This window comes from Hylobates moloch, unplaced genomic scaffold (genome assembly GCF_009828535.3).
Source record: "Hylobates moloch isolate HMO894 unplaced genomic scaffold, HMol_V3 SCAFFOLD_11, whole genome shotgun sequence".
Lineage (NCBI taxonomy): Eukaryota > Metazoa > Chordata > Mammalia > Primates > Hylobatidae > Hylobates > Hylobates moloch.
In genome coordinates, this window is record NW_026652286.1 from 55,105,004 (window position 1) to 55,131,568 (window position 26,565).

Sequence of the window (26,565 nt, forward strand, 5' to 3'; positions counted from 1 at the left end):
GAGGAGTATCTTTGTGGTGTTCTCTGTATTTCCTGAATTTGAATGTTGGCCTGCCTTGCTAGATTTGGGAAGTTCTCCTGGATAATATCCTGGACAGTGTTTCCAACTTGGTTCCATTCTCCCCATCACTTACAGATACACCAATCAGATGTAGATTTGGTCTTTTCACATAGTCCCATATTTCTTGGAGGCTTTGTTCATTTCTTTTTACTTTTTTTTCTCTAAACTTCTCTTCTCGCTTCATTTCATTTATTTGATCTTCAATCACTGATACCCTTTCTTCCATTTGATCGAATCAGCTGTTGAAGCATGTGCATGCATCACGTAGTTCTTGTGCCATGGTTTTCAGCTCCATCAGGTCATTTAAGGTCTTCTCTACGCTGTTTATTCTAGTTAGCCATTCGTCTAATCTTTTTTCCAGGTTTTTGGCTTCTTTGCAATGGGTTCAAACATCCTCCTTTAGCTCGGAGAAGTTTGTTATTGCAGATCATCTGAAGCCTTCTTCTCTCAACTCGTCAAAGTCATTCTCCACCCAACTTTGTTCTGTTGCTGGCCGGAGCCGCATTCCTTTGGAGGAGAAGAGGTGCTCTGATTTTTAGAATTTTCAGCTTTTCTGCTCTGGTTTCTCCCCATCTTTGTGGTTTTATCTACCTTTGGTCTTTGATGATGGTGACATACAGATGGGGTTTTGGTGTGGACGTCCTTTCTGTTTGTTAGTTTTCCTTCTAACAGTCGGAATCCTCAGCAGCAGGTCTGTTGGAGTTTGCTGGAGGTCCATTCCAGACCCTGTTTGCCTGGGTATCACCAGTGGAGGCTGCAGAACAGCAAATATTGCAGAACGGAAAATGTTGCTGCCTGATCCTTCCTCTGGAAGCTTTGTCTCAGAGGGGCACCTGGTTGTATGAGATGTCAGTCGACCCCTACTGGGAGGTGTCTCCCAGTTAGGCTACTCGGGGGTCAGGGACCCACTTAAGGAGGCAGTGTGTCCATTCTCAGATCTCAAACACTACTTTCTTCAAAGCTGTCAGACAGGGAACATTTAAGCCTGCAGATGTTTCTGCTGCCTTTTGTTCAGCTATGCCCTGCCCCCAGAGGTGGAGTCTACAGAGGCAGGCAGGCCTCCTTGAGCTGCGGTGGGCGCCACCCAGTTCGAGCTTCCCGGCCACTTGGTTTACCTACTCAAGCCTCGGCAATGGCAGACGCCCCTCCTCCAGCCTCGTTGCCACCTTGCAGTTCGATCTCAGACTGCTGTGCTAGCGGTGAGCGAGGCTCTGTGGGCGTGGGATCCTCCGAGCCAGGCACAGGATATAATCTCCTGGTGTGCCGTTTGCTAAAACTGTTGGAAAAGCGCAGTATTAGGGTGGGAGTGTCCTGATTTTCCAGGTACTGTCTGTCATGGCTTCCCTTGGCTATGAAAGGGAATTCCCTGACCCCTTGCGCTTCCCAGGTGAGGCAATGCCCCACCCTGCTCCATGGGCTGCACCCACTGTCCGACAAGCTCCAGTGAGATGAACCCGGTACCTCAGTTGGAAATGCAGAAATCACCCGTCTTCTGCATCACTCATGCTGGGAGCTGTAGACTGGAGCTGTTCCTATTCAGCCATCTTGGAACTTCCCCACTTTGCTCATTTTAGTGTTTAGAAACACAGTCCAAATAAGAAAACCTCAACAAGTCCTGTTATTATGCAAGAGCAAAAATATTGAGAAGGAAAACAAAATGGTGAATAAATAAAAGCCTAAGGAAAACTAGAGAGGAGGAAATGTGTGTTTTTCCCATCTGCCCTTATGGAGGCAAAAAAAAAAAAAACAAAAAACCCTCTGCAAGGGATGACTTAATTTTCAAGGGAAAATCTATAAACTGCTAAGCCACTGCCAAGTCCCTTCTCCCACAAACAGAATCATCTTCCTACAATAGGAAGTCATTTTCACCGTGCAATTTTCCCTCCTCTAGACTTGCATGCTTTATGCCTCTCTTGCAATACTTTATACTCATAGTAAAGGCTTTTGCTTCCAGGTCTTACCTTTCCATTATGAGAGAAACACTCTTCTTTTTAAGGCCTTTGTGGTCTAGATCAGGGTTTTATAAAATGGAGGCTGTGATCCATTTGTAGGTTAGGAATTCATTTAGTAGGTCATAGTCAGTATTTTTCCTTAACAAAATTTCATTCCATTCAGCAACCAAGTTATAGAATTTGAAATTATTTCTATTAAGAAATCTTAAAAATCTAAGTGGTCTGAACCATTATGCCCTGGTGAGCGTATTAATTCTCACTTAACGGCCATGAGTGCTCTCTACTTGAGGGACAGCCACCTGTTCAATGTCATTTGAAGATGTAATTACAGTCAGGCAGGCTCACAAAGTAGAGCACAGTTAACATCCAAATGCATGCTACAGACAGTAAGTACTAGGGCATCTAGGGGTAGGACAGCCCCTGCTAGGCTGAGTCAGCAGGGGAAGGTTTCTCTGAAGATGTGGGGTTTAAGCAGGGCCCTGTAAAGCCTGGATTGGACAAAAGGAGAGGAGAAAAAAACCATGGTGCCAGCTGGCCTGGACTGAAGCTAAAATAACAGAGGGACTGAAGGGAGTATTATAAGTTAGCCTGGAATTATATGGTACAAACTGGTAACCCTGGGAAAGCAAAGAAGGGGCAGAAACTAGGATGGAATCTTGGAAAGGTCTTGGTGATTGACTGGATTTTGGTTTGGATGTGAAGGTGAGAGAACCAGAAAATTCCAAAGTTGTCTATCCCATGTGAACAAGAGAATACAACTGACCCTTAAACAACAGGGTAATTAGGGGCACTGACCCACCCTCCGCAACCCACAAACAGTGAAAAATCTGCCTATAACCTTTGACTCCCAAAAACTTAACAGAACATACTATTGACCAGAAGCCTTACTGATAACATAAAGTCGATTAACACATATTTTGTATATGTATTATATTCTGTACTCTTACTATAAGCTAGGTAAAAATGTTATTAAGTAAATCTTAAGGAAGGGAAAATATATTTATTATTCATTAAGTGGAAGTGGATCATCATAAAAGTCTTTATCCTCTTCTTCACTTTGAGAAGGCTGAACAGGAGGAGAAAGAGGAGGGGTTGGTCTTGCCGTCTTGGGGTGGCAGAGGTAGAAGAAGTGGAGGAGGTGAAAGGGGAGGCAGAAGAGATGTATTGAAAAAAAATGTGTGTAAGTGGACACGTGCAGTTCAAACCCACGTTGTTCCAGGGTCAACTGTAGTACCATTAACAGTAATGTGAAAAATTCAGAGAAGTTTTAAAAAGAAGTGTTATGTAATAACATTAACATTTGCTGTAGAAGTTTAACCTGTTTTGGACACCTGAGTTGCATTGAGATATCCATATTAGGGACACTAAGCAGTATAGGCAGAATCCCACTCTTTAGGAACTCACTACCTGGGAGGACCAAAGCTGATATTGAGCCAGCTCTTAAAATACTGAAATATTCCATACGAGTTGGAGAAAAACTACCTGTGCAACACCCCCGTACACACACACACACACACACACACACACACACACACACTCTGCCCTACTGCCCCCAGACCCTTTTTTAGATCTCCAGACCTGAAGAACCATGGTACTTCAAAAGGCCTTAACTCCATGACTAGCTTCTGTTCTGACCGGCCAGTGCCTATGCCATATTGGTAGCACAATACTGGCAGACTGTTGACAAAACCAAGTACTAATGGTAGAAGAATAACTTCAGCTTGAGCCAGTTATTTGTCTGAAGAGCTGATGAAGGCACACATTGAGATACACTGATGGGTGTAGTCCCAGCCCTCAGGCTGCTCACAGTCCAACATATAAATAAAGCAATGCGATCCAGAGTAGCAGCATCGAAGTAGCTATAAAGTGTAGTAAGAGGCACAAAGAGGATAGTAGTCAATTACCCAGCCCATGGGAGGGAGGCAAAGCAGTTCCTAACAAGAAAAGGTGATATAAGACCTGAGCAGTGAAAGATGAATAGGAGTTTGCTAGGGAGAGAAAGGAGGAAGACAAACCATTCCAAGCACTATGTAAGCCACAACCCAATATACTGTGTACAAAATAATGAGATGACGAATGTATAATGTCTGGCACACAGTGTCAATAATAAATAACAATAAATAATAAATATTAGAGTTTTTATGGCAGATTTATTTCTCTGAATAGGTTTTTAAAGGTTGATCCTAAAATATATTTGCATTGTCTAAGCCTACACTAGCTAAGCAAGCGATGGGCATTCAAGATATCCTGGGAGGCAGGGGTCAGTCAGTTTGGAATTTAAAAATAAAGCACGTATAAATAAATTCACAACATCAATTATTGTTGACTGCACTTGTTAGATGTGTGTAAGCAAAGATGAGACTTGGTGTTGCTGCAGGCCTCTCAGATGCACAGATGAATGTGACCCAAGGTTGCTTAAAGAAATCACAGAAAGTTGGTTGGAAAGTATAAATTCCCATCTCCTTTAAAGGGTTGTTGTTTTTTTAGAAATTAGACTACATAAAAAGGCAAACCAACAGCGTGTTTTAGTCTGCACTGGTCACTGTCATCTAGAGCAAATTGTTCAAGAGGAAGGAACCACTCAACGCCAAGCAGAAGGGAGTCATCACCGCTGCTTTCCAAAATTGTTGTATGAGCTGCTCCCTCAAAGGAAGAGGCCATCAGTGCTCAGGAAGAGGCAGACATTTCCGACAGTTTTAAAGGACAGTGTCTGCAGCGTGACCCACAGTTCAAGCTGCATAAAAATATAAATACACTGACAAATGATAACAAGTACTTCCTTACTTTCCTATCTGCTGAATCCCAGCCATTGTTTGGGTTGTAGTTCCTGGTTTAAATTAGATTATTTAATCACAATGATGCTGGCCAAACATGCTAGTCATATGCCATCAGGAAAACTTATCAAAAATGTCATTCACGCTGGGCACGGTGGCTCAGGCCTGTAATCCCAGAACTTTGGGAGGCTGAGGTAGGAGGATCACTTGACCCCAGAAATTCGAGACCAACCTGGGCAACCTGTAGAAACCCCATCTCTACAAAAAAATACAAAAATTAGCCAGGCATGATGGGCATACCTGTAGTCAAGCTACTCAGGAAGCTGAGATGCGAGAATCGATTGAGCCTGGGATGTCGAGGCTGCAGTGAGCCATGATCACACCACTGCACTCCCACCTGGGAGACAGAGTGAGACCCTGTCTCAACAACAACTACAAAAAATCCAGTTGTGTCAAGTCTTAAACACATAAACACATATACTTTTGCACTAATAAAATTTAATCTGTACCAAGGCACCTTTTAAAATCCTTTTTTTCCTCCTTCTGAAGACCACAAATGTTCTGATGTAGTGGAAAGAGAAGGGAATGTGCAGACAGACCTGACTTTCAGTGCCATCTTGGCCATTTATTAGCTACTTAACCAAGTTCATGGCTTTGGGCTTGTTTTCTCAAATGCGGAATGAAAAAAATAACACCTACCAGAGAAGTCTTGTAATGATTTAGTTGGATAATACATATGTGCAAGTGCCCAGCAGCAAGGGCCTGCAAGAAGTAAGGGCTTGATTTATTACTAATATATTTTGCAAGGTATTACTAGCACATACCTCCCAGCTCAAACAATACATGTCATCAGTGCTCAATATTGTCATGTGAAAGAAAAAATATGACATAAAACTTCAGCAATTTGTTCTGAGTGGTCACTTAAGAAACCATGACTTGCACAGTAAAATTACTTTTTTAATGGCAGCTATCTTGGAACAGATAACAGAAACAGGGTAGCATCTTGGTGACAGTGAGAACCTCTTATACACTAAATATGATGTGGCCTGGTATATGACATGCTTTTCTTTTTCCTTTCTGTTCAGTTTTAGTCACCAATGCTATGACATGTATAATATATATTTAATATACATTCCTCATTGTATAAATAACTGAGCTATGAGGAACGGTACATATTGCAGAAATATAACATGAGTGCTTTGGATATTTTATTTTTTAAATAATCTGTGACATCACTTTCATTGTTCCACATGCTGAAGATTATAAATCTACATCTCAAGGGACTATTTATTTCCCCTTAGATGGTAGAATAATACAACTACAATCATCGTCCAAACAGTCAGGCTTCTCATAAATGTGGTTAAGGAGACTAGCTTAAATTTTCAGTCTAATATCCTTTTAAATTACACACTTTATTAAATAGAAGAATGTACTTTTATTCTAAACAACATGTTAAAAATAAGACCAGTCTCCAGGCTTTTAAAGAAAACAAAATACTTAGGTACGGTTAACTAGATTTGACTCCCTAGTCTAAGAGCTGGTAGACTTTCAAAAGCAGAATGCAAGAGAGGGACATGCAAGGACCTTCCACTCTTCCAAGAGTGAAAGATGAATACATGGCAGTGACCAGTCCATGCAGCATGCATTAGAGACTTTTACACAAACTCTATAACTTATTCCAAGCCAAATTTTATACACAAGCTGTTGGGGAAGCTTAAAATGGATAATTTGCTCATGGATTGAGCACCAAGCTTCAGGAGACAAAGTTCTATAGTAGTGACTTCACTCCTGTCTCACCAAAGATGTATCCTCCTTTATTCCCTTGGATAGGACCTTTTTGTGATAGTCAATGGAGGTCTCTTAACATCCTTCACTCAATGATTTTATAGAGCTATCCAAAATAACTCATAGTGTTATTTTAGAAGTTTTCATAGTCCCCTTCTGATACTAACATAGTTCCCATTAATTTAAAGCTCTTGTTTCTGTAACACAAAGTCAAAGTCAGAAGAATTCCGTATAATTGAAATCTCCATTATATTTTTGCTGTCCAAAATTACCCAACCTGGTGTTAAGAGAATTAAAATTCTGCTTATTCTTCAACTTTGTTACTAATATGGGTTAATATCTCGAAATCAGCCATGAACTACCTGAATTTTTTTAATTCTTAAATTTTTTGACAGGGTCTCATTCTGTCGCCCATGCTGGAGTACAGTGGTGCAATCATAGCTCACTGCAGCCTTGACCTCCTAGGCTCAAGTGATCCTCCTGCCTCAGCCTCCCAAGTAGCTGAGACCACAGGTGCACACCACCATGCCTGGATAATTTTTGTATTTTTTTAAAGACAGGGTCTTGCTTTCTTGCTCAGGCTAGTTTCAAACTCCTGGTCTCAAGTGATCCTCCCACCTCAGCCTCTCAAAGTGCTGGAATTACAGCTGTGAACCAACACGCTTGGTTGAACTACATGAATTAAATATGAGCCATGAATTGAAAAGCCTTCTGTCTATTTCTGAAATATAGAGGCAACATGGTACAAGGGCTGTGATGTTGACAGAGCCACGTTTAAATCCTGGCTCTATCACTTATCAGCTGTGCAATCATGCATAAATCACTTCAGCCTCTGAGCCCTTTTTCCTCTATAAAATTGTAGTAACTCCCTACAGGGTAAAAGATAAATATGCACTTATTCAGTGCCATCACAAGATGAATACAAAACAATCATACTCTGATCAACTGTGTTCTGTCCCACACCATCTCAACACCAAGCTATGCTCTTAAAGTCAGTGAAAGCTACAGAGAAGGAATATCCACACCGTGCGTATGTAAATGGAAATAATGACAATACTGACCTCACAGTGTTGGAAGCCCACCTCCAAGGTCATCATCTTCGACCCCCCCATCTCAGTCTTACTGACCTCTTTTCAGTTCCTCCAGCACAGCCTGGTCTTTCCTACCTTAGGATCCTGTACGTGATATACCTTCTACCTTGACAGAAATCTTTATCATCTCCCTTCTTCTAGTTCACTCCTAATCATCTTTCTGGTCTCTCCTTTAACATCATTGCCATCTATAGGATTCCCTAATACTCCAGACTTAGGACCCCATTACAGACATCTCATACTTCCTTAAAGCATACATCACACCTATAATTACTTGTGACTATCTTCTTTCTCAATAAACTGTAAGCTGCATGAGGCCTATGTTTGCTCTCCATTTATCCCTAGCTACTAACTCGGAGTATGGCACAAAGGAAGAGTTCAACAAATGTTTTTAAATGAATGTATGACTGTGCTGTTTTACTGTGTAACTGTTAGATATTATATCAACTATCGTAGAGTGATACTTCATTGTTATCTGTTGGGGCTCAGAAAACAATACCCCAAAGTATTGATACTGTGTCAACTATCATAGAATGATACTTATTGTTATCAAAGTATTTTTCCTTGGGAGTACTTTGAACTGAAGAACACTGGAAGAGTCTCAGAAGCAAAGTCTCTTTCTGACCCTCTTCTGTCTTTCTCTCTCCTGCTCCTCTTTCTCCCCCAAGGCAGGTCATAGAAACTAGGACCCTTCTTCCCGAAAGCCAGCCATGAAGCCTAAAAATATTAAATCTAACCTTCCCCTTCCTTTCTATATAGGAGCTGGCTAGAAAGAAATTATCTGAACTACCTTGTCCCATAGTTGATCTTAAGACCTTCATTCCAAAAGGGGTCTGACGCTATATCCAGGAGGAAAGAATGCCACACAGAGACCAAGAAGAATCAGAACAGATAGACCTTGATGACTTTCCCCATTCAGACTATTACCACTAGGATCATTCCCTTCTTGTTTCATCACTTTTCTACAGGACTGTCCATTCTTCATCAAACATAAGCCTAAAAATGAAGAGTTTCCCCTGAGTTTTTTGGGTCTTCATTTCTGAAGACTCCCATATCACATAAAACTGTGCTTAAATAAACTTGTTATGCTTTTCTCTTGTTAACCTGTATTTTATTATAGGAGCATTGACCATGACCCTTATGATGGGTGAGAAAAAGTATCACACCTTTCTGCCCATACATAACATACAACCAAATTGCAGGGCTGCTCAGACAAAAGCTTCTAAGGAAATCTGCCTTTAACAAATCTGTTTTCTCCTAACCCGTGTGGGAAATCTGCACAATATGAGCAGCAGGAAAGACAGCATCATGGGCTTGACAGAGACACAGCTGCTGCTTCTCTCCAGCCACAGCACCACAGGGCAACTTGAACTAACATGTATGCCACAGAAAGTAAGGATTTACAAATATACACAGTTAACTGGCTTCCATTTGCAAATGAAAAACCGAAATCATAAAAAGCTTACTTTAACACTCTAATAATAAATACAGGTGGTACACAATTACCACAGAAGTAGCCTGTAAGGAGACATTCTTCTTGTTGTGTTCATTCTCCATCCCAGCCCTTGCCCATATACAAAACAAAGAAAAAACAAGAAATGCAGCATTCCCTCCCTTAATCCTTTCTCTGTAGATATGTTGGGAGAAGGAAAAGCACAAACTTCTAGCCACAGCTTCCAGAGCACCAAAATAAGAAAATTAAAACAGGTAGGTCTGTCTTTATCTGACATTCTGTCATGCTCTCCAAAGGATGTGAGACAGCTAGGATCCAAGTTTCCTCACCCTTCCCCTCCTCCATATACACACACCTTCCTTACCTCAGTGTGTAGAAAAATGGGAGAGAAGGAGGGGGAAAGATAAAGATTCATCAGATTTGTGAAAACAATACTCTAGGAAAAACAATGTCACATGTGCTATGGAGGAGTATGGATGTTTACAAGACAGGATTCCTGCTTTAAATGTAGAATAAGAGAGGAGTATAAAAGATTATGTATAACACAAGGCTAGAATAAGACATGTGCCATAAAAGTACAAAAAAAGATTTGACCAATCACACACTGTCCAGGAGATTTAAAAATGGGCTGGGTGCAGTGGCTCCCACCTGTAATCCCAACACTTTGTGAGGTACAGGTGGAAAGATCACTTGAGGCCAGAAGTTCAAGACCAGCCTGGGCAACATAGCAAGGCCCCATTTCTTTTTTTTAAAAAAAATAGCCAGGCATGGTGGCACATGCCTTTAGTCTCAGCTACTCAAGAGCCTGAGGCAGGAGGTTCACCTGAGCCCAGGAGTTTGAGGCCAAGTCTGCAGTGAGCTATGATCACAGCACTGCACTCCAGCTTGGGTGACAGAGCAAGATCTGTCTCAAAAAAAAAAAACCAACAAAATAAAAAAGAGGAAGAAGAAGAAGGAGAAGGAGGAGGGATGGAGGAAGGAGGAGGATGAAGAGAAAGAAAGAAGAGGAAGAGGAAGTGCGAAGAAGAAGGAGAAGGAGGACAGCTCCTGGAGGAGGCAGAGGCAGAAGCAGCAGAGGAAGCTGCAGAAGAAGCAGCAGAAGATATAGCAGCAGGAGCAGCAGAAGCAGAAGAAAAAAAGCAGCTCCTGGAGGAGGCAGTGTTAGAGGTAGGGGTTAAAAAATGGAATGGGATTGATAAAAGAGGTAAGGCCCATGGGAGAGAGAGATTCCAGGCAAAGGGAACAATGTGGATTAACGCATAGACAGGAAAGGAATGGGCATATGTGGTGAACAGATAAGCAAAATGGAAAGGCAGTTAGGGCCATAGATTGAAAGGCCTTAAATGCTACAGGATTTTGTTCTTAATAAAGCAAACAATAAAGAGTTGTTGCAGTTTCTGAAAAGAACAGTGATTCAACTGGAGGAGAGGTGATTTATGTGACAACCCATGAGAGCTGTACTGGAGGGGGAACTGCAGGAAGCTAGGAGGACCAACTGGTTTACTCTTCTAGTAGTCAGGGGAGGCGGTAATACGGGCTGCAACAAGGGGCTGTAATCCCTTGCATGCAATTCTCACTACCCAGGCCTCTCTCACCTTGTTGTTCTCAGTTGGCAAAAGTGCAATTCACCAACTCCACAACCATACCCAAGAAACTGAATGCAGCTAGAGAAACATACAGCCACATCAAATGTGGCTTACTAACTTACATAACAGTTACATCAAATGGCCTTACAAAGTTACAAACGCTGCCCTGCAATCAAACCATATGCCCCTAGTGCATTTACTTTCCTTCTCTGCTAGAGGAGCATTTCTGTTCTCTCCCCTTCTCATTCTCGGCTGCTGACCTTCCATCTTATTTTGCAGGGAAAAGAGAAGCATTCTGAAAAACAACACACAAGCTCTCACTACCATACCACCTTCTTACCTTCATCTGTGCCTATATGATGTGCCTAACCTAGCTTGACTATGGTCAAACTGTTCATGCTCTTGTTTTTTCACTAGATCCCATTTCTTCTTGCCTAAGATATCCCACTAGCAATTCTATTTCTTTCTTGTTCCGTCACTTTCTCACTCTCTCGGCTCATTTCCCTTAGCATACATTCAATTATTTCTCCCATCTTAAAAATGGGAACCCTCTTCCCCTCCATCTACCACACCATATTTCTGCTCCCCTTCACAGCAAAATTCCTCAAAAGATTACCACACTCTTGGTCTCGATTCAGCTTCTACCATTCTCTCTTGCATCCACTCCAATGAGGCTTTCGCCTCCACCCACCCTCCGAGGAAACTGCCGTCAAGGTCACCATAACCTCCACATTGCTAAATCAAGTGGCCAATTCCCAGTCATTTATCTAGGCACTATTGGTTACCTTCTTATGGAAATGCTTTTTTCATTAAGTAATCAGGGTATCACAGCCTCCTGGTTTTCCTCCTCCAACTGTTCCTTCTCAGTCTCCTTAATTGGTTCCCCATTTCCCTGACTTCTAAATATGCAGTGTTGAGAAGATCATCTTTAAAAGAAAAGATCATCTTCACTAACTCCTTTGTTGTTCTCTTCCAATCTCATGGTTTTACATATCATCTGTATACTAACAGCTTCAAATTTGTATTACTTGCCCCACCTTTCTTCTAAATTCTTGACACAATACCATTTCTGAAACCAAGTTCCTCTTCTCCTTCCTTCCCCAAACCTACTCCTTCTGCAGCTTTCCCCTTCTTGGTAAGTGACAACTCCAACCTTCTAACTGCTCAGGCAAAAAACCTTGGAGTCATCTTCAATTCTTTATCTCACAACCTACATCTGATTCATCAACTATACCTCTCAGCTACACCTTCAATAATACCCAGAATCTGAGCACTTCTCAGCCTCCACCACTACCACACTAATCCAAGCCACCATCATCTCTAATCTGAAATTTTGCAACAACCTGGTCTTTCTGTTTTCCCCCTTTCCCCTCCATAGTCTATTCTCAACACAATAGCCAAAGTGTTTCTTAAGATTTATTAATCAGAGTATGTCATTCTTCTGCCCCTAAAGCTCCAAAGGCTTCTCATCTCATTCTGATTTACAGCCAAATTCCTTACAATGGCCCAGATGTCCCTGCATTATCTGGCTCCCTGAACCTCCTTTCTGTCCTCCTCTATTACTCTCTCCCTGGGGCATGTCCCTCCAGACATACCATCCTCCCTACAGTTCCTCCCACTGGGCACACACCTACCTCAGGGTTTTTGCACTTGACTTTCCCTGCCTAGACATTCCCTGTGCCTAGAATGTTTTTCCCCATGCCTAGAATGCTCTTTCCCCAGTGCTTCGAATATAGCAGGCACCTAATAAAAAATTAGGTAAATGAATTTAGACACACATTGAACATTCATTTTCTATTTTGCTTTTTTCATTTATTATTAATGCATAAACATTTTATCACATTGTCAGACTACTTTAAGACCATAATTTTTCGGGCTAACAATATTCCGTTTTATAGACATACCGCAAGTTATTTACAATTTGGGACTGAAAAACCAGGATATTTACAAATGGGATATTTTGGATGTTTCTTCCTTTGATATTTCTGAACTTCACTTCACTTTTAGAAGTGAATCTACTAGTGAGAATATGTACCTCACAGGATTGTTGTAAAGGCTGAATATGAACTAATAAGTGGACACAGAGACATCAGTTTTGTTACTACTGCTCAGATTACAGAGACATCATGATGTCAATGAAAGATCATAGATCTTGAAAGAAACAGATAAAAACACGACTCAAAATATTGTCCTTTAATAGCTTAAGACACTTAACCTCTATGAGCTTCATTTAAACCATCTATTTCAAAAAGTGATTATATTAATAATAATTAAGAGATGTAAAAGAGTTTAGCATAATATTGAGCTCAGAGTAGATAATAAATGTTCATTCATTCACTTCTCACAAACAATACCTAGAGTTTTTTAAATTGTGAACCAGAAAGAAAAAAATATTTTTATAAATTATCCCATTACATACATACTGTTAAATAGATAATAAAAATTTTCAGTAGAATTATTCTTTTTAATTAACAATTACTCAACACTTACCAAAGCACACTTAAGATTACAAAACTATATCAGTTTTGTTTCTTTTATTACAATAAAGATACGCAAAACAATTATTTTTAATTACTGAATGATGGTATCAATAAATAAGTTTCTTTTTATCATGTGCTTTAATGTATATACATAACAGGACAATAAACTATTATAATGATGACAAGTTAAGCAAGAAAATATTTTAAAAATTCACCTCACTTCAGGGCTATTTCTTGAAGCAATCTGTGTGTTGGAGTCAGATGAATGCCAAGACATTACAAAATTTTCAGTGTTTTCCATGTTGTTTAGATATAAGTTTGAGTATATGCAATTGGAATGGTCAACAAGTACAATTTGAACTCCTTCAGGATATAGTCATCTCTGCCTGGCCAGGACCTAGCCCAGTGCCTGACATATAAAAGACATCAGATCAGCACTGAGTAGGTAGGTGGGTGGGTGGGTTAAGTGACTGAGTGAGTATGGTAGTCATTAGTGCTGTCTCTCTGTCTAGGCACTACAAAGCCAATACTTTTTGTCTCCCTACCCTGTGATTGGGTACAGTCAAAAAAAGAGAACAAAAAGGATAGTTCTCTTGCCTACAAAATGGAATAATAGCATCTACCTCACAGAACAGTAATACGGATTAAATAAGTGAATGTCTATTAAGTACTTAGGATAATATTTAGGGTATTTGAAGCTTTCAAATACCTTTCTAGCCAAGGAATTGTGAGAAGCGACATAAGTAATTTCCATTTTGGAGCATTTATATGAGATCTTCCATGTTCTTTTTCCACTGCTAAGTGTTCATGAAAGCATATGCTAAAAAGGAAACCCCGATCAGCCACTTAGTCTCTGAGTGAAAGCAGGAGCACAGCTCCCTGCTCAGTCAATTGGAAGTTTATGATAGTAAGGGTCATACATTTTGTTAGGTTAAGTGACCGAAATTTATAAATTTTACTATAGCAGCAAAACCTGACCTATCCTGGATAATACAAGCAAAGTAACAACATTCATTTCAGAACTAGAAATTCATCAGAGTTTAATTTCAGAAAAACAAAATGGTACAGGTAAGCAGTATAGCTCAGTATAATAATTTAACCTCTCTGTATGATAGTTCTCTTGCTCGTCGAGTTTGATGGCTCCTGCCTGTAATCCTAGCACTTTGGGAGACCAAGGTAAGAGGATTGCTTGAGGACAAGAGTTCAAGACCAGCCTGGGCAACATAACGAGATCCCATCTCTACAAAAAGATTAAAAAATTAGCCAGGCATTGTGGTGTACACCTGTAGTCCCAGCTACCTGGGATGCTGAGGTGGGAGGATCACTTGAGCCCAGAGGTTCAAGGCTGTAGTGAGCTATGATCACATGGCTGCACTCCAGCCTGAGTGACAGCAAGATCCTGTCTAAAAACAAACAAACAAAAAGGATAGTTCTCTTGCCTACAAAATGGAATAATAGCATCTACCTCACAGAACAGTAATACGGATTAAATAAGTGAATGTCTATTAAGTACCTAGGATAATATTTAGGGTATTTGAAGCTTTCAATAAATGGTAGTAAATTACTATCATTAATAATGCATTAGACACATTTACACTACATATATAATTTTACTTTCTTACTCCTTATTCATTTTAATTTATGGCCAATTTTTTCAATTCATAATATCTTTATTAAGAAGTACCATATCCTGTCAGAACCACATAAAAAAATAAAAAGAAGTACCATCCAAGGCACTAGGAATGAAGACAAATAAGATCTACCATCAAGGTATTCTCCTTACCTATGATTCTCCTTTCTTCTCCAATAGACCCACAACCAAGCAAACTTTAAAATCATAAACACAATGTTTTATTACATTATAATATAGATCAACTATGCAATATTATAAATATTGTATCAATTGAAGAGGTGATTACTTTTTAATTTAAAAACACTTTATATGTTATGGGTCTGTGTCTTATTCAAAGTCAAGATAATAAAGTTGTTTAGGTCCAATTCACCAAAGGCAATTAACGTTATGGCAAAAAACGAAACTTGTACCCACATTCCCACTGTTCCTAATGCAGTGCCCTATAAACAGGAGGCACTCAGTGAACAGAATTATAGGTATATCAGAGATCAGCAGATCCAATCCATTTATCTTACAAATTAGTACAATCAGATCTAGAGGGTTAGGCAACTTGCCCAAGAGTATGATGTGAGTTAGTGGCAGGGCTGATCCTAGAACCCAAACTTTGAAAATGTTTTAAAAGTCTAAATTCTCTAAAGCGCAAAGTTCCTGCAATATGCTGACAGAGGAATATAAACAAGACAGTGAAAAACCTTAAGTTAATTTTTATTGAAATTAGATTTTAGCATTAGCTAGTAAGAAACTTAAAACTCAGCTATCAGAAAGACAGTGTTAGATTTACTGTTGTTATCAGAGAAGAAGGTACTTCCAAAAACCTAAAAGGGTAAATTCATTACCATATTTCCCCCCAACACTTTATCAACACTTAAAATAGCATAGAAAGAAAAACAGAAATAGTTTCATATGCTTCTTTTTATGTACAGAATCTTGTGTGAAAAGAACGATTTTAAGCAAGAAAAAAGGTTAATTCCTAGGCCACAAGTCTGTTAAAGTATTGATTATTTTAGTCCTATTGATTTTAAAAAAGTGAAGGGGTTAATTAAAGCCATGCACATTAGGAAACTGCAAGATAAAAATAATGTTTATCATTTATTGTTTACTAAGTGTTATGCACTGTGCTAAATATGCACTTTACACATACCACTTCTTTTTACAACAAACTTACAGGATAGGTAATATAATTATCTCCATTTTGCTGATTATGAAAATAGGGGCTGCCTCTGAGTAACTTAGGTAGTGACAGAAACAGAACTTGTTCTCAAACCTGTTTGCCTCTAAATAATATGCTTTGGGTTTTGTTGTAGTTGTTTTTTACTTTTTTGTACAGACGGGGGTCTCACTATGTTGCCCAATCTGGTCTCTAGCTCCTGGCCTCAAGTGATCCTCCTAGCCTCTCAAAATGCTAGGATTACAGGTGTGAGCCACCACACCCAGTACTAAAAGCTGTGCTTTTAACCACTCTCCTGTTCAAGCTCTATCAAGTTTCTGACCCTCTATAATTTAGATCAAGGTCAATCCATCATATCTAAGGGTAAGGCTACATGATCTCTAAGGCCCCTTCTAAAAAAGATTCTGTGTCACCAAACACATAAATCAGTTCTGAATTCACACAATATTTCTGACAGGACACTCCAGACCTAAGGGGAAGGCCATCAATAGATGAACAGATAAGAAGAGGAGAAAGGAGAAGAAAAATTTAAAAGAGGAAGAGAAAGATCTTTATCAACATGCCCTACAAGGTGCCTAACATAGCTAGACATAACATTTTAGTAGACATCAGGGCCACTGTGACAAAAGTGGGAAAGGGGAACCTAGAACAGGAATTGAAAGCAGAACTATAAAGGATGTACGTAAATTTAAATAGCTTAGCCCACTGATGTGATCCCCTCACAGCAGATGAGGAAGGAGCTGCAGGAGTCAGTGACCATGACTCAATGCTGGGCCAAAACACAGACTTCTAACAGAAACAATGATCAGCAGTTAAATAGGAATAGCTGTGTACTAAATTTTCAGAAGAGGCATTACCACTATTGTCATGCATTTGGATGAGAGTGAATTTTCAGGACAGAGTTGTGAAGGAACTAGCACTTGTTCCATTAAGTTGTTTAAATTCCTACCATGCTCTATGCACCATCCACGTGGCTTTCATTTGTTACCACACTGAACTCTGACAACAACCTTGGTGGATGTGATGATTAATTTTATATGCCAACTTTATAGGCCATGGTACCTGGCTATTTGGTCAAATATCATTCTAGATGTTTTTGTGAAGGTATTTTTTGGATGAGATTAACATTTAAATCAGTGGACTTTAAATCAGTGGACTTTACCCTCCATAATTTGGGTGGGCCTTATCTAATCAGTTTAAGGCCTTAATAGAACAAAGTTTGACTTCCCCTCACTTTGGGAGGCCAAGGCGGGTGGATCACTTGAGGTCAGGAATTCAAGACCAGCCTGGCCAACATGGTAAAACCCTGTTTGTATTTTAAAAACTGCAAAAATTAGCCAGGTGTGGTGGCAGGCACCTGTAATCCTAGCTACTCGGCAGGCTAAGGCAGTGGAATCACTTGAACCCGGGAGGCAGAGGTTGCAGTGAGCCGAGATCTCGCCACTGCACCCCAGCCTGGGCAACAGAGCAAGACTCTACCTCAAAAAAAAAAACAAGACTGACTTCCCCTAAACAAGAAGAAATTCTGCAGCAGAATGCCCGTGCATCCAAACTGCAACCCTTCCCTGGGTTTCCAGTCTCCAACCTACACTGAAGATTTTGGACTTACAAAGCCTCCACAATTGCATGAGCCAATTCCTTAATAAAAATGTCTCTTGTAAAGAGAGAAACACACAGACACACACTCTAATACAATAGATATTGCTCCCAATTTTACCACTGACAGGACCGATTCTCCCTCTTCACTACATCACACACTAAAATGTGTGATTCGGGACTCACATTCTAGCCTCAGGGGCTCAGGTGGGAGGTACAAGGTAATAAGCATGCAACATTGTAACCATAAGCCGCACATTCCAGAGAGCCCTTTATGATTCTGATACCACACATACTACACATGTACCCAGAGCCTCGATGTGCCCAAGTGATGTACTATCCTTTCTCTGGTCTCCTAATTCAGTTATTTCAGGTAAAAGAAATCAAATATTCCTACCTAAATCACTATTTGAAGACTTTGAAAAAGGTGGAAAAAATAATTAGTAAAGAATTAAAGTAAAAGATATACAGAAATATAAAAAATGATTTGTGACAATTAAATGATGGTAGTCTTTGCTTTGTTTAGGTTCTTTTTGGATAATCATGCCTTCACTCTCTCAACAACTATTTATTTTGTGCTTTATACTTTTTTATAGGCTCTTCTAGGTATTGTAGAGTACTAACTAGCTGGAGGGACACATACAATATAGTAAATGTGCAGGATGAAAAAAGACCAACTAAATTGCCTTAAAGAAGTCAAAGATTAACAGAAGAGGTGAGACATTTCTGCTGGAATAGAAGTACGAGTTTAAATAGTGGAGAAGAGGGATGGTATTCCAGACAGAATTTCTGACACAGTAGAAGTCACTTGAGTCTGTTAGGTTGCTAAAAGTGGGACCTGGGATGGGGCATTATGGCAGAATATAAAGTTGGAACGACTAGCTAGGGTTACATAGTAAGGAACAATGGATTCCCACGCCAAGGTGTTTGGCCTTTACCCTGCAATCAGAGTTATGAAGAATTTCTAAGCAGGGGAGGGATAAGGCCATGGGCTAAGCCTTTTTAGAGACCACTCCATAAAACCACATCCTTTATATACATAGAAGGACAGCTGGGTCCAGCTTGGTCACTGGGGCAGATATAACCACAGGTAAATCATTATAAAGTTTAATAAAAATTAAACCTTGAGTAAAAACTAAGCCTTACAGTTTTAATAATAAGTTTATTATTAGAAGGCATCGAAGTATTTCATGTGCTCTAACTAAAAAACTTAAAGTTGAGTTTACACATAGTCCCAACTAAAAATCAATGGTTCAGAAATTGGCAACTAGTATAATTATAATTATGCAATAAATACATATGTAAAAGTTTTCCTCAGAAAACGAAATAAAACTCAATTGGAATTGACAGAAGAAAAATTATTATTATGGTAATAAATACATACGTGGAATCTGTATCCTAAAATATAAATCAAATATAAGCCAGTGGACAAAATGTGGCTGAATAAAGCTGGACTTCGCATATCATCAAAAATGGAAAAAGAAACAGTGTTGAATTATATTTCTAAGGAGTGTAGTGGCCAAGAAAGGAATCTACAATAAAGGAACATAAATTAGAAACTAAGGTACTAACAAATCATTTGTTCCCTTCCACCCTTTCCTTCTTTCACTCTCTTCTTTTCTGCTGATAGTTCTCTTTTTCATCAATCCCAATGGGATTTTAGAGATCTTCCATTCCAACAGTCCTCCCCCCCGTTTTACTTTAGCAGTTGAGTTCTGCAAATAGTTGTATATAAAATCCCAGCATATAAAACAGATAAAAGCTGAAAGAGATCCAAGAGAGGGTACTAGAGCACCTAATTTGGCCTCCACTTCAGCCTTCATCCACTTTCCCTCCGAAACAGCTCCCCAAAGAGCCCTTAATTTTCCTCAGTAAACTGTAAAACACATTGGTCCTTGTCCCAACTCTCCTAATTTACAAATGAGGAAATTATGCCCTAGAGAATTAATTTAAGGGAGTTGTCTGAGAAAAAAGACTATTTCCTGGTACCCCTGCTAAAATTAAAATGTTTTCTCTTCCTCATAAACTTGAACTCAAATGTCTGGGTTAAAAATTGTTTCTTGGCTGGACGCAGTGTCACACGCCTGCAATCCCAGCCCTTTGGGAGGCCAAGGCAGGGGCATTGCTTGAGCCCAGGAGTTCAAGACCAGCCTAGGCAACATGACAAAACCCCATCTCTATTTTTAAAAATAAAAAATTTTTAAAATCATTTCTAAGTTATTGTGGAAATCTATGACATCCCTCTACCACAAATTACCACTCAAAATTCACATAAGGGCTGGGCTCAGTGGCTCACGCCTGCAATCCCAACACTTTTGGAGATTATTGAGCCCACAAGTTCAAGACTAACCTGGGCAACATAGTGAGCCTTGTCTCTACACAATCAACAACAACAAAATCTCACATAGGTCTATAACCACATATTATATGAATGCCTACTTGAGGCCAGATACTCTGCTAAGAACACGTTATCGGCTCTCATTTAACCATCACCACAAACCCCAAGAGATCAAGGAACTAGGCTCACAGAAGTACTGTAACCTGCCCAAGGTCACAGAGCTAGCAGGGTGGAATCCAGTTCTATCTGACTCCTAAAGCCAAGCTTCAGACCCTTGCACTCTTTCCAATCCCAACCTTTTCCAAATCTTTTCCTATTTTTACACAGGCTTCAGAAATGCTGAACTGTAAGGATTCCTTGCCATTTCACAGAGGATGTACTTTTCCATCAAGACCTGTGGGGGAATGCCTCATGCTGCAGCCAAGCACAAAGGCATCAAGCCTAAAAACCTCTAAGTTCACGATACAGACCATAGAAAGGCTAGTCCCCACCCCCACCACAAACTCCTACAACTCCTTTTACAAGTATAGGCTACATACATTCAGTCTTATGGGGAATAGGGACTGTCAACAATTCTTAATAATAGGGTTACAAAATCAGCTCTGAGCTGACCCCTTATGAGAGGCTGGCTTTTAGGATGGATAACTATCCAATATTATCTAATAGGTAAAGATATTAGAATTTGTATTTAGGGCTGCCTTGGGGCAAAGGACGACTATCACCGCAGACTAGGTACCAAAGCTGGCATTTAATAATTTGAATTTGAGGGAAGGTCAAGGGAGTTCGGATTGGGGCACCCTCTGGGAGCAGGGGGAGTTGAAGTGATTGTCGTGTCCAATTACAGAAAAGCCCGAATCAAGAGTATGGAGCCAAAACTACTACCAAATTATTGGTAATGGGGGGAGAAAATTTAAACAGAACTGGGATTTGGGACCACCTGCTGGTTGGTCACTTCTGGAAGATGGGAGCCAAAGACCGAACAGATCCTAGGCATCAAGGGGTGTGAATTTCGAGGTGGGCTCCGTTGCCCGGGCTCTGAGAGTCAGGGTTCCCGGCGGTTGGGCCTGGGACGGCGAAGCCCCCGCTCCCCCTTACCTTCTGTTGGAAGTAGAGAACCGAATAGTTCTTGGCTACAGCCGGGAGGGATGTGGGGTTGGTTGGCAAGTGTAGGCTGCCAAGGGCCCTTAAGGCCGGCCGGAGGGCTATGGTGGCCCAGGGAGCCAGAAAAGACAGAAGCAGGAGCAGGAGGGCTCGGCGGCCCATGGCTCTGGCTGGAGACTGCAGTGCGGGTGGGAGGGCGAAAAGGAGGCCAGCAGAAGCGCACAGGCTAAGCCCTGCCCAGCCTGCAGCTCCGCCTGCCGCAAAACAGCTCCTCCCGGGGGAAACCCAAAGCCAGCCAGCTCCTCAGAGACGCCGCCCAAGCCGGGTCACCACAGCCACTCCGCCCCAATCCCCGAGGACACCGCCTCCACTCCACTTTCCTCTTGTGCCATCTGCTCCTTAGCACTCACCTTCTTTGCGGTCACACCCCAAGTCTGCCCTTATCATGCTAGGGCCTCTTCCTACCTCATCGCTGTAGCCCATGCTTTATCTACAGCGCCCCCGAAGCCCACCTGTCCTTCAGGTCACCCAATATCCCTACCATTATCATCACCGCCAAACCCTGCCCTGGCCGCCTCAATTCCATTGAGACACCTCCTGCCTTCCGCAAATGCTACATAATGGCAATAACAGCTACCACGACAATTTATTGAAGGTTCACTACAGGCCAGTGTATCACGAGGCAGGGAGGCACAAGCATCATCTCCTCTAACCCAATCGTCACAGCAATCTTGTGCGTCGTGTATGATTGTTATTCCCATCTACAGATGTGGAAACTGAGGCTCAGAGAGGTGCAGGAACTTGCACTAGATCACTCAGCAGTGAACGGAGCACGTCGTCGCAGACCGCTGGGTCCAGCTCCAAAGACTGTGCTCCTTGCACCCACCTCCATCATGGAGCCTAACCACTCCCTATGATACTCCGTTCTTGGGTCACCCCAAAACTGTGTTGCTCGCACAACCCATCCATTACACAGGTCGCCCCGGGTCCACATCGCCCCTAAATCCCGCCAGGTCCCGGTCTCTTCTTTCAAGTAACGCCCCCTTTCTTCTCCGGCACCCGAAAACCCACTCCGCGCTCCACCTCCCTCCTGCCTCCTGCCACCGCCCCCTTCCTCCCTCCTCCCGTGGGTAGTGCTAGCCCCTAGGACAGCGCCAGGTCTGGCTTCCAAAGCTCCCTCAACCCTCTTCATCCGGCTTCCATTCCCTATTTCAGTCACCCCGCCAGACCCCAGGGCCCTGCGGCTCGCTCCACACTTTCTGGGGATCCCTACGCCCAGGAGGCTCAGCGCCGCTTCAAAAACAACTTTACGGACCGTACTACTGATCCACCTGTCGGGGAGAAAGACTCTACCCGCAGTTTGACGAAAATGGTCGTTCCCAGATGCTTGTAGGATTTCTTGGCTAAGCTCCACCCTCTGCGGCGCCTTCTTCTGATTGGCTCTGAGTAATCCCTGCCAAAGCGTTACTTCCGGCGGAAAAGGACGCGGGAGATTCGATTGGAAGGCTGCCGGCGAGCTACTGACTCCGGCCGGTCTGAGTCACTGTGCGTCTACTGGGCCCGCTCCTGGTCTTCTCCCCCAGGTGAGCTGGGTAAAGGGGTTCTCGGGAAGCCCAAGGGCCGGAGACTTCCAAGGGGGCTCTTAACTTCATTATGAATGAGACCCACTCAGAGCCTGGCACTTGTTTTTTCACAAGTCCTTCTCTGTATAAACGGGCAGCCATGAGGGTAACAGAATATAAACGTCAGTTATTTTATTTTAGACTCAGTGCTTTTGCAATCACCTAACGAACGTTTATTGAACACTTACAGTGCCATCGAGCTAGACTCGGAGTGAGCTTTTAGAATCGGAAATAGAGAGGAAAAGGCGCGACTCTTGCTTCTGTAATGTGCAAATACGTATTCAGCGGGCCACTGTGCATAGTAGTACGTGCTGAAAGGGGATCTTCCAAAATGCTCTAATGGCTTAGAAGGAACATACTTTAACTGAGCCATGTGCTTAAACCAGAGCTTGAAAGTTTTCTTCCTTTTCACATCCAGCCAGTCCCTACCAGCCTCTTGAATATCTCAGATCTGTTCACTTCTCTCCGTTTTTTACTGACATTATTTTGGTTCGACCCTATAACTGCTACATAGCTGTGACAGTAACCCCCCTCCCCCCCCCGCCCCAGCTGGTTCTCCTGCTTTCAGTCTTGCTACCTTCCAGTCCAGTCTCCACATTGCTGGGCTGATAAAGTTCATGTTTGACCGAGGCACTCCCCATTGAAAACCTTTCAGTCGCTCCTATTTGCCCTCAGGTTTAAGCCCAAACTCTTTAACATGACTTACAGACTCTTTCCTGTCTGACTTTTGCCTGGTTTTCCACCACTCCAGCCATATAGAATGTCTTTTGTGTTCCTGAAGTGTACCATCCTCCTTCTCACCCCAAACCGTCTTCTGACCCTGTCCCTGACCTGGCTAATTCTTACTCAGTTTGCAAAGCCTTTTAAATCAGAAACCCTTTCCTGACCCCATAAGACGGGATCACAGAGCACCAAGTAATTATTTGTTTATTCTGCAGATAGTTAAGTGCTTCTTTCGTCTGTGCCATGAACTGCTAGGTACTGAGATCCAATGATGAACAAGGTAGATTCCTGTTCTAATGGAACTTAGCTTTTATGGATGGAATTAAGGAGAATTTACAAGGAAACGATGTGAATTAGATTGGTCTAAGAAGACGTTTCCAAGGAGTTGATACTGATGCCTAAAAGATGAGCGTGATCCAACCATGCAAGAGAGGGAAAGAAAAACATTCTAAACAGAGTGAACAGGTTGTGCAAAGGTCCTGAGGCAGGAAAGAGCTTGACATGTTAATGTTCAAGAATCTAAGGAAAGACCAGTATTGCTGGAATATATTCAGAAAGGACAGTTGTATGAGATGAGTCTGGAAAGATGGGCAGAGACCAGATCATGGTTAGGAGGTTAATCCAGCACCATAAACAGGAGATAATGGTGGTTTGGATTAAGATGATGGCAGAATATATGAGGGAAAAGTGAATGATGGTTTCTAGGTATGGAAGTAGATTCAAGTACCTTCTGATGAGTGTGATGTGAGATGTGAAAAAAAGGGAGGAATGACAAATGACTCCTAGGTATCTGGCCTGAGTTACTGGTTATTGAGTAGTACCATTTACTGAGATGTTACCTTCTCCATCCCTGTAATAAATGTCCCATAAATGATATCAATGGAAAAACTGTATTGTACTAAGATTTTCCTTGTTCATGTTTTTAAAGTATTTTTCATCAGTATTTCTCCTTCCACTGAAGATTTTGTCTCTTTCTTTTTTTGCTTGCTTAATTTTCACTCTCCTGCCTGCCTCTCTTACTTTTCTAGAATTTTCGTGTCAATGTTACTAAATTATTTTTTAGGGACTTATTATGACTGCCTTTAGAAAAATTAAACAAGTATGTGCCCTTGGAGGAGACCATTAGACAGTGTTAAGAAAACAATTCAAAACAGCCACACTTCCCATAGCTGAGGCCTCTTGGCCTGTAAAATATGAAACAGAAAATTGGAGAATTACAAGGTGACAAAGATTTTCATGCAAGGCAAGAACAGTTTGGAGAGGAACGAAGAAAGGGAGAAAAGTTAGTCATACTTTCTTTTCTTTATGCCATTAGAAGTGGAACTAGTTTTTAAAGGAGTAATTTCATCCTTTGGGCACAGTCTTGAAGCAAATACACATAGTTTCTTTCAAGTGTGAAGCTTGAGCAAAGAGAGTAATGGACTAGAAAGACTGGTAAGCTACTCATCAGAAGGCATGAGTTCCAGACCTGATTAACTTCTCTGAGTGGATCAGATAATGATGCAAAAGCACTTTGCAAACTGTAAAGCAGTCAAATGAACTCAAACTGGATTATGAACTTAAAGATAGGATTCACATCTTATACTTTTATGTTTTCTTCAGCCCTATCCCCAGATGCCAGTTTACACTAAATACTTAATTGAACTTTTTCTCTAGGATCTAACATAGAATAAGAATTAGTTTAGATTTTCTAATCTAACCCAGTTTTTCTAGATCTTCTAGTCTAGCCCAAAGAAGAAAAAAAGATGTGTTGGTATGTGCATGTATTGGCACGGTTTTTCATAAATGATTAAGATGCCTTCTGAGAACTTGATTATGAGGTAGTTAAGCTGAAAGGTCACCAAATAATGGATTAGAGCAAAGAATTGCAAAATCATCCAAACGAGACTAAGATGCTGTCAGGCCTTAGGGATTTAACTATAACCATGTTTATCACAAGTGTTATTCACCATGAGATAGTCTCAATGACTAGGCTACTGGTTTTCAAGTGTGGGCAATTTGGCCATTACCTGGGAACTCAAAATGCAGATTCTCAGGCCCTTATCCCACACTTACTGAATCAAACTCTGGAGTTGGAGCCCAGCAATCTGTTTTATCAAGCCTTCTAGGTGATTTTGATGTATGATAAAGTTTGAGAAATACTTGTCTAGTATGAAAATGGGATGCAGAGGTTGTAATCAATGAGTTTATATATCTGGTACCACTGACAAAACCATCTCTAGAATGAAAAATGCATCAGGCATTAGCTTGATTCCATTAAATAGTTGATTCACCACACAGCTCTTCTTCAAGCAACTTTCTGTTTATAATTTTAGTATAATATGTAGTTATACCAAATATACAAATATGGGCTTCTGATATGTCCCTTCCCTGTGATGGTAATTTTTCATGGTAAATTAGTAGAACATCTTTGGATTACAGTTCAGCTCCCCGTATGGCTTGTCTAAAAGGAGAGAAAGCAAGTATTCTAGAATATTCCATGGTAAATTAGATATGTACTATAGTGTGTCCACATGGATCCCACATATTTTAGTAAGCATAAGTCTATCAGAGCCTTCATTCCTGGACATTGACCTAGGTAATCCCTGGTATGTGCCCTTTGAAAAAACAAAGGCCAACTGAGGCCTTAATTAGTTCTGCCCCAACACTTACACTTTTGTCCCTCTTTCTACCCTCCATATTTCTACTTTTATGTGTGAGAGATTTAAAGAAAGCAAGATTTTCTTGTGTATCATTGCTAATGTCCCTATCCAGCATTTTTATTGTATTTATTGATTTTTTTCTAATTATAAAAGCAATACACTTAGATTGTATTTATTGATTTTTTCTAATTATAAAAGCGATACACTTAGAAAATATCTTAAATATATAAAGAAAATAAAAATCACCCTTAACACTACCACCCTGAGAAAATACTTTTTAAAAATAAGATTATGGCCAGGCACAGTGGCTCACGCCTGTAATCCTAGCACTTTGGGAGGCCGAGGCGGGCGGATCACGAGGTCAGGAGATCGAGACCATCCTGGCTAACACGGTGAAACCCTGTCTCTACTAAAAAAATACAAAAAATTAGACGGACGCGGTGGCGGGCGCCTGTAGTCCCAGCTACTCGGGAGGCTGAGGCAGGAGAATGGCGTGAACCTGGGAGGCAGGGCTTGCAGTGAGCTGAGATAGCGCCACTGCACTCTGGCCTGGGCAAAAGA

General features: G+C 41.1%; 2 protein-coding genes across 9 annotated transcripts in view; one reads left to right on the top strand and one right to left on the bottom strand.

Annotated features, from left to right (window-relative positions):
• PRCP (prolylcarboxypeptidase) overlaps positions 1 to 22,438 on the bottom strand; it is a 78,564-nt gene extending 56,126 nt beyond the window's left edge. The window contains exon 1 of one of the 6 annotated variants that reach the window (XM_058446532.1): positions 22,371 to 22,438. Coding sequence is in view for 2 of the 6 variants with exons in the window: in XM_032167034.2 (XP_032022925.1) it covers positions 21,012 to 21,179 (168 nt within the window). In the remaining 4 variants the exon portion in view is untranslated. Of the gene's footprint in view, positions 1 to 18,962; positions 19,089 to 21,011; positions 21,255 to 21,427; positions 21,447 to 22,332 lie in introns of those variants that run through there. The other 5 variants (XM_058446531.1, XM_058446529.1, XM_058446530.1 and 2 more) reach the window with 5 other exon arrangements.
• A 75-nt stretch (positions 22,439 to 22,513) lies between these two features.
• DDIAS (DNA damage induced apoptosis suppressor) overlaps positions 22,514 to 26,565 on the top strand; it is a 48,911-nt gene continuing 44,859 nt past the window's right edge. For 2 of the 3 annotated variants that reach the window (XM_058446255.1, XM_032167035.1), the window contains exon 1: positions 22,514 to 22,600. The gene's annotated coding sequence lies outside the window, so the exon portion shown is untranslated. The remainder of the gene's footprint in view (positions 22,601 to 26,565) is intronic. The other variant, XM_058446256.1, reaches the window with a different exon arrangement.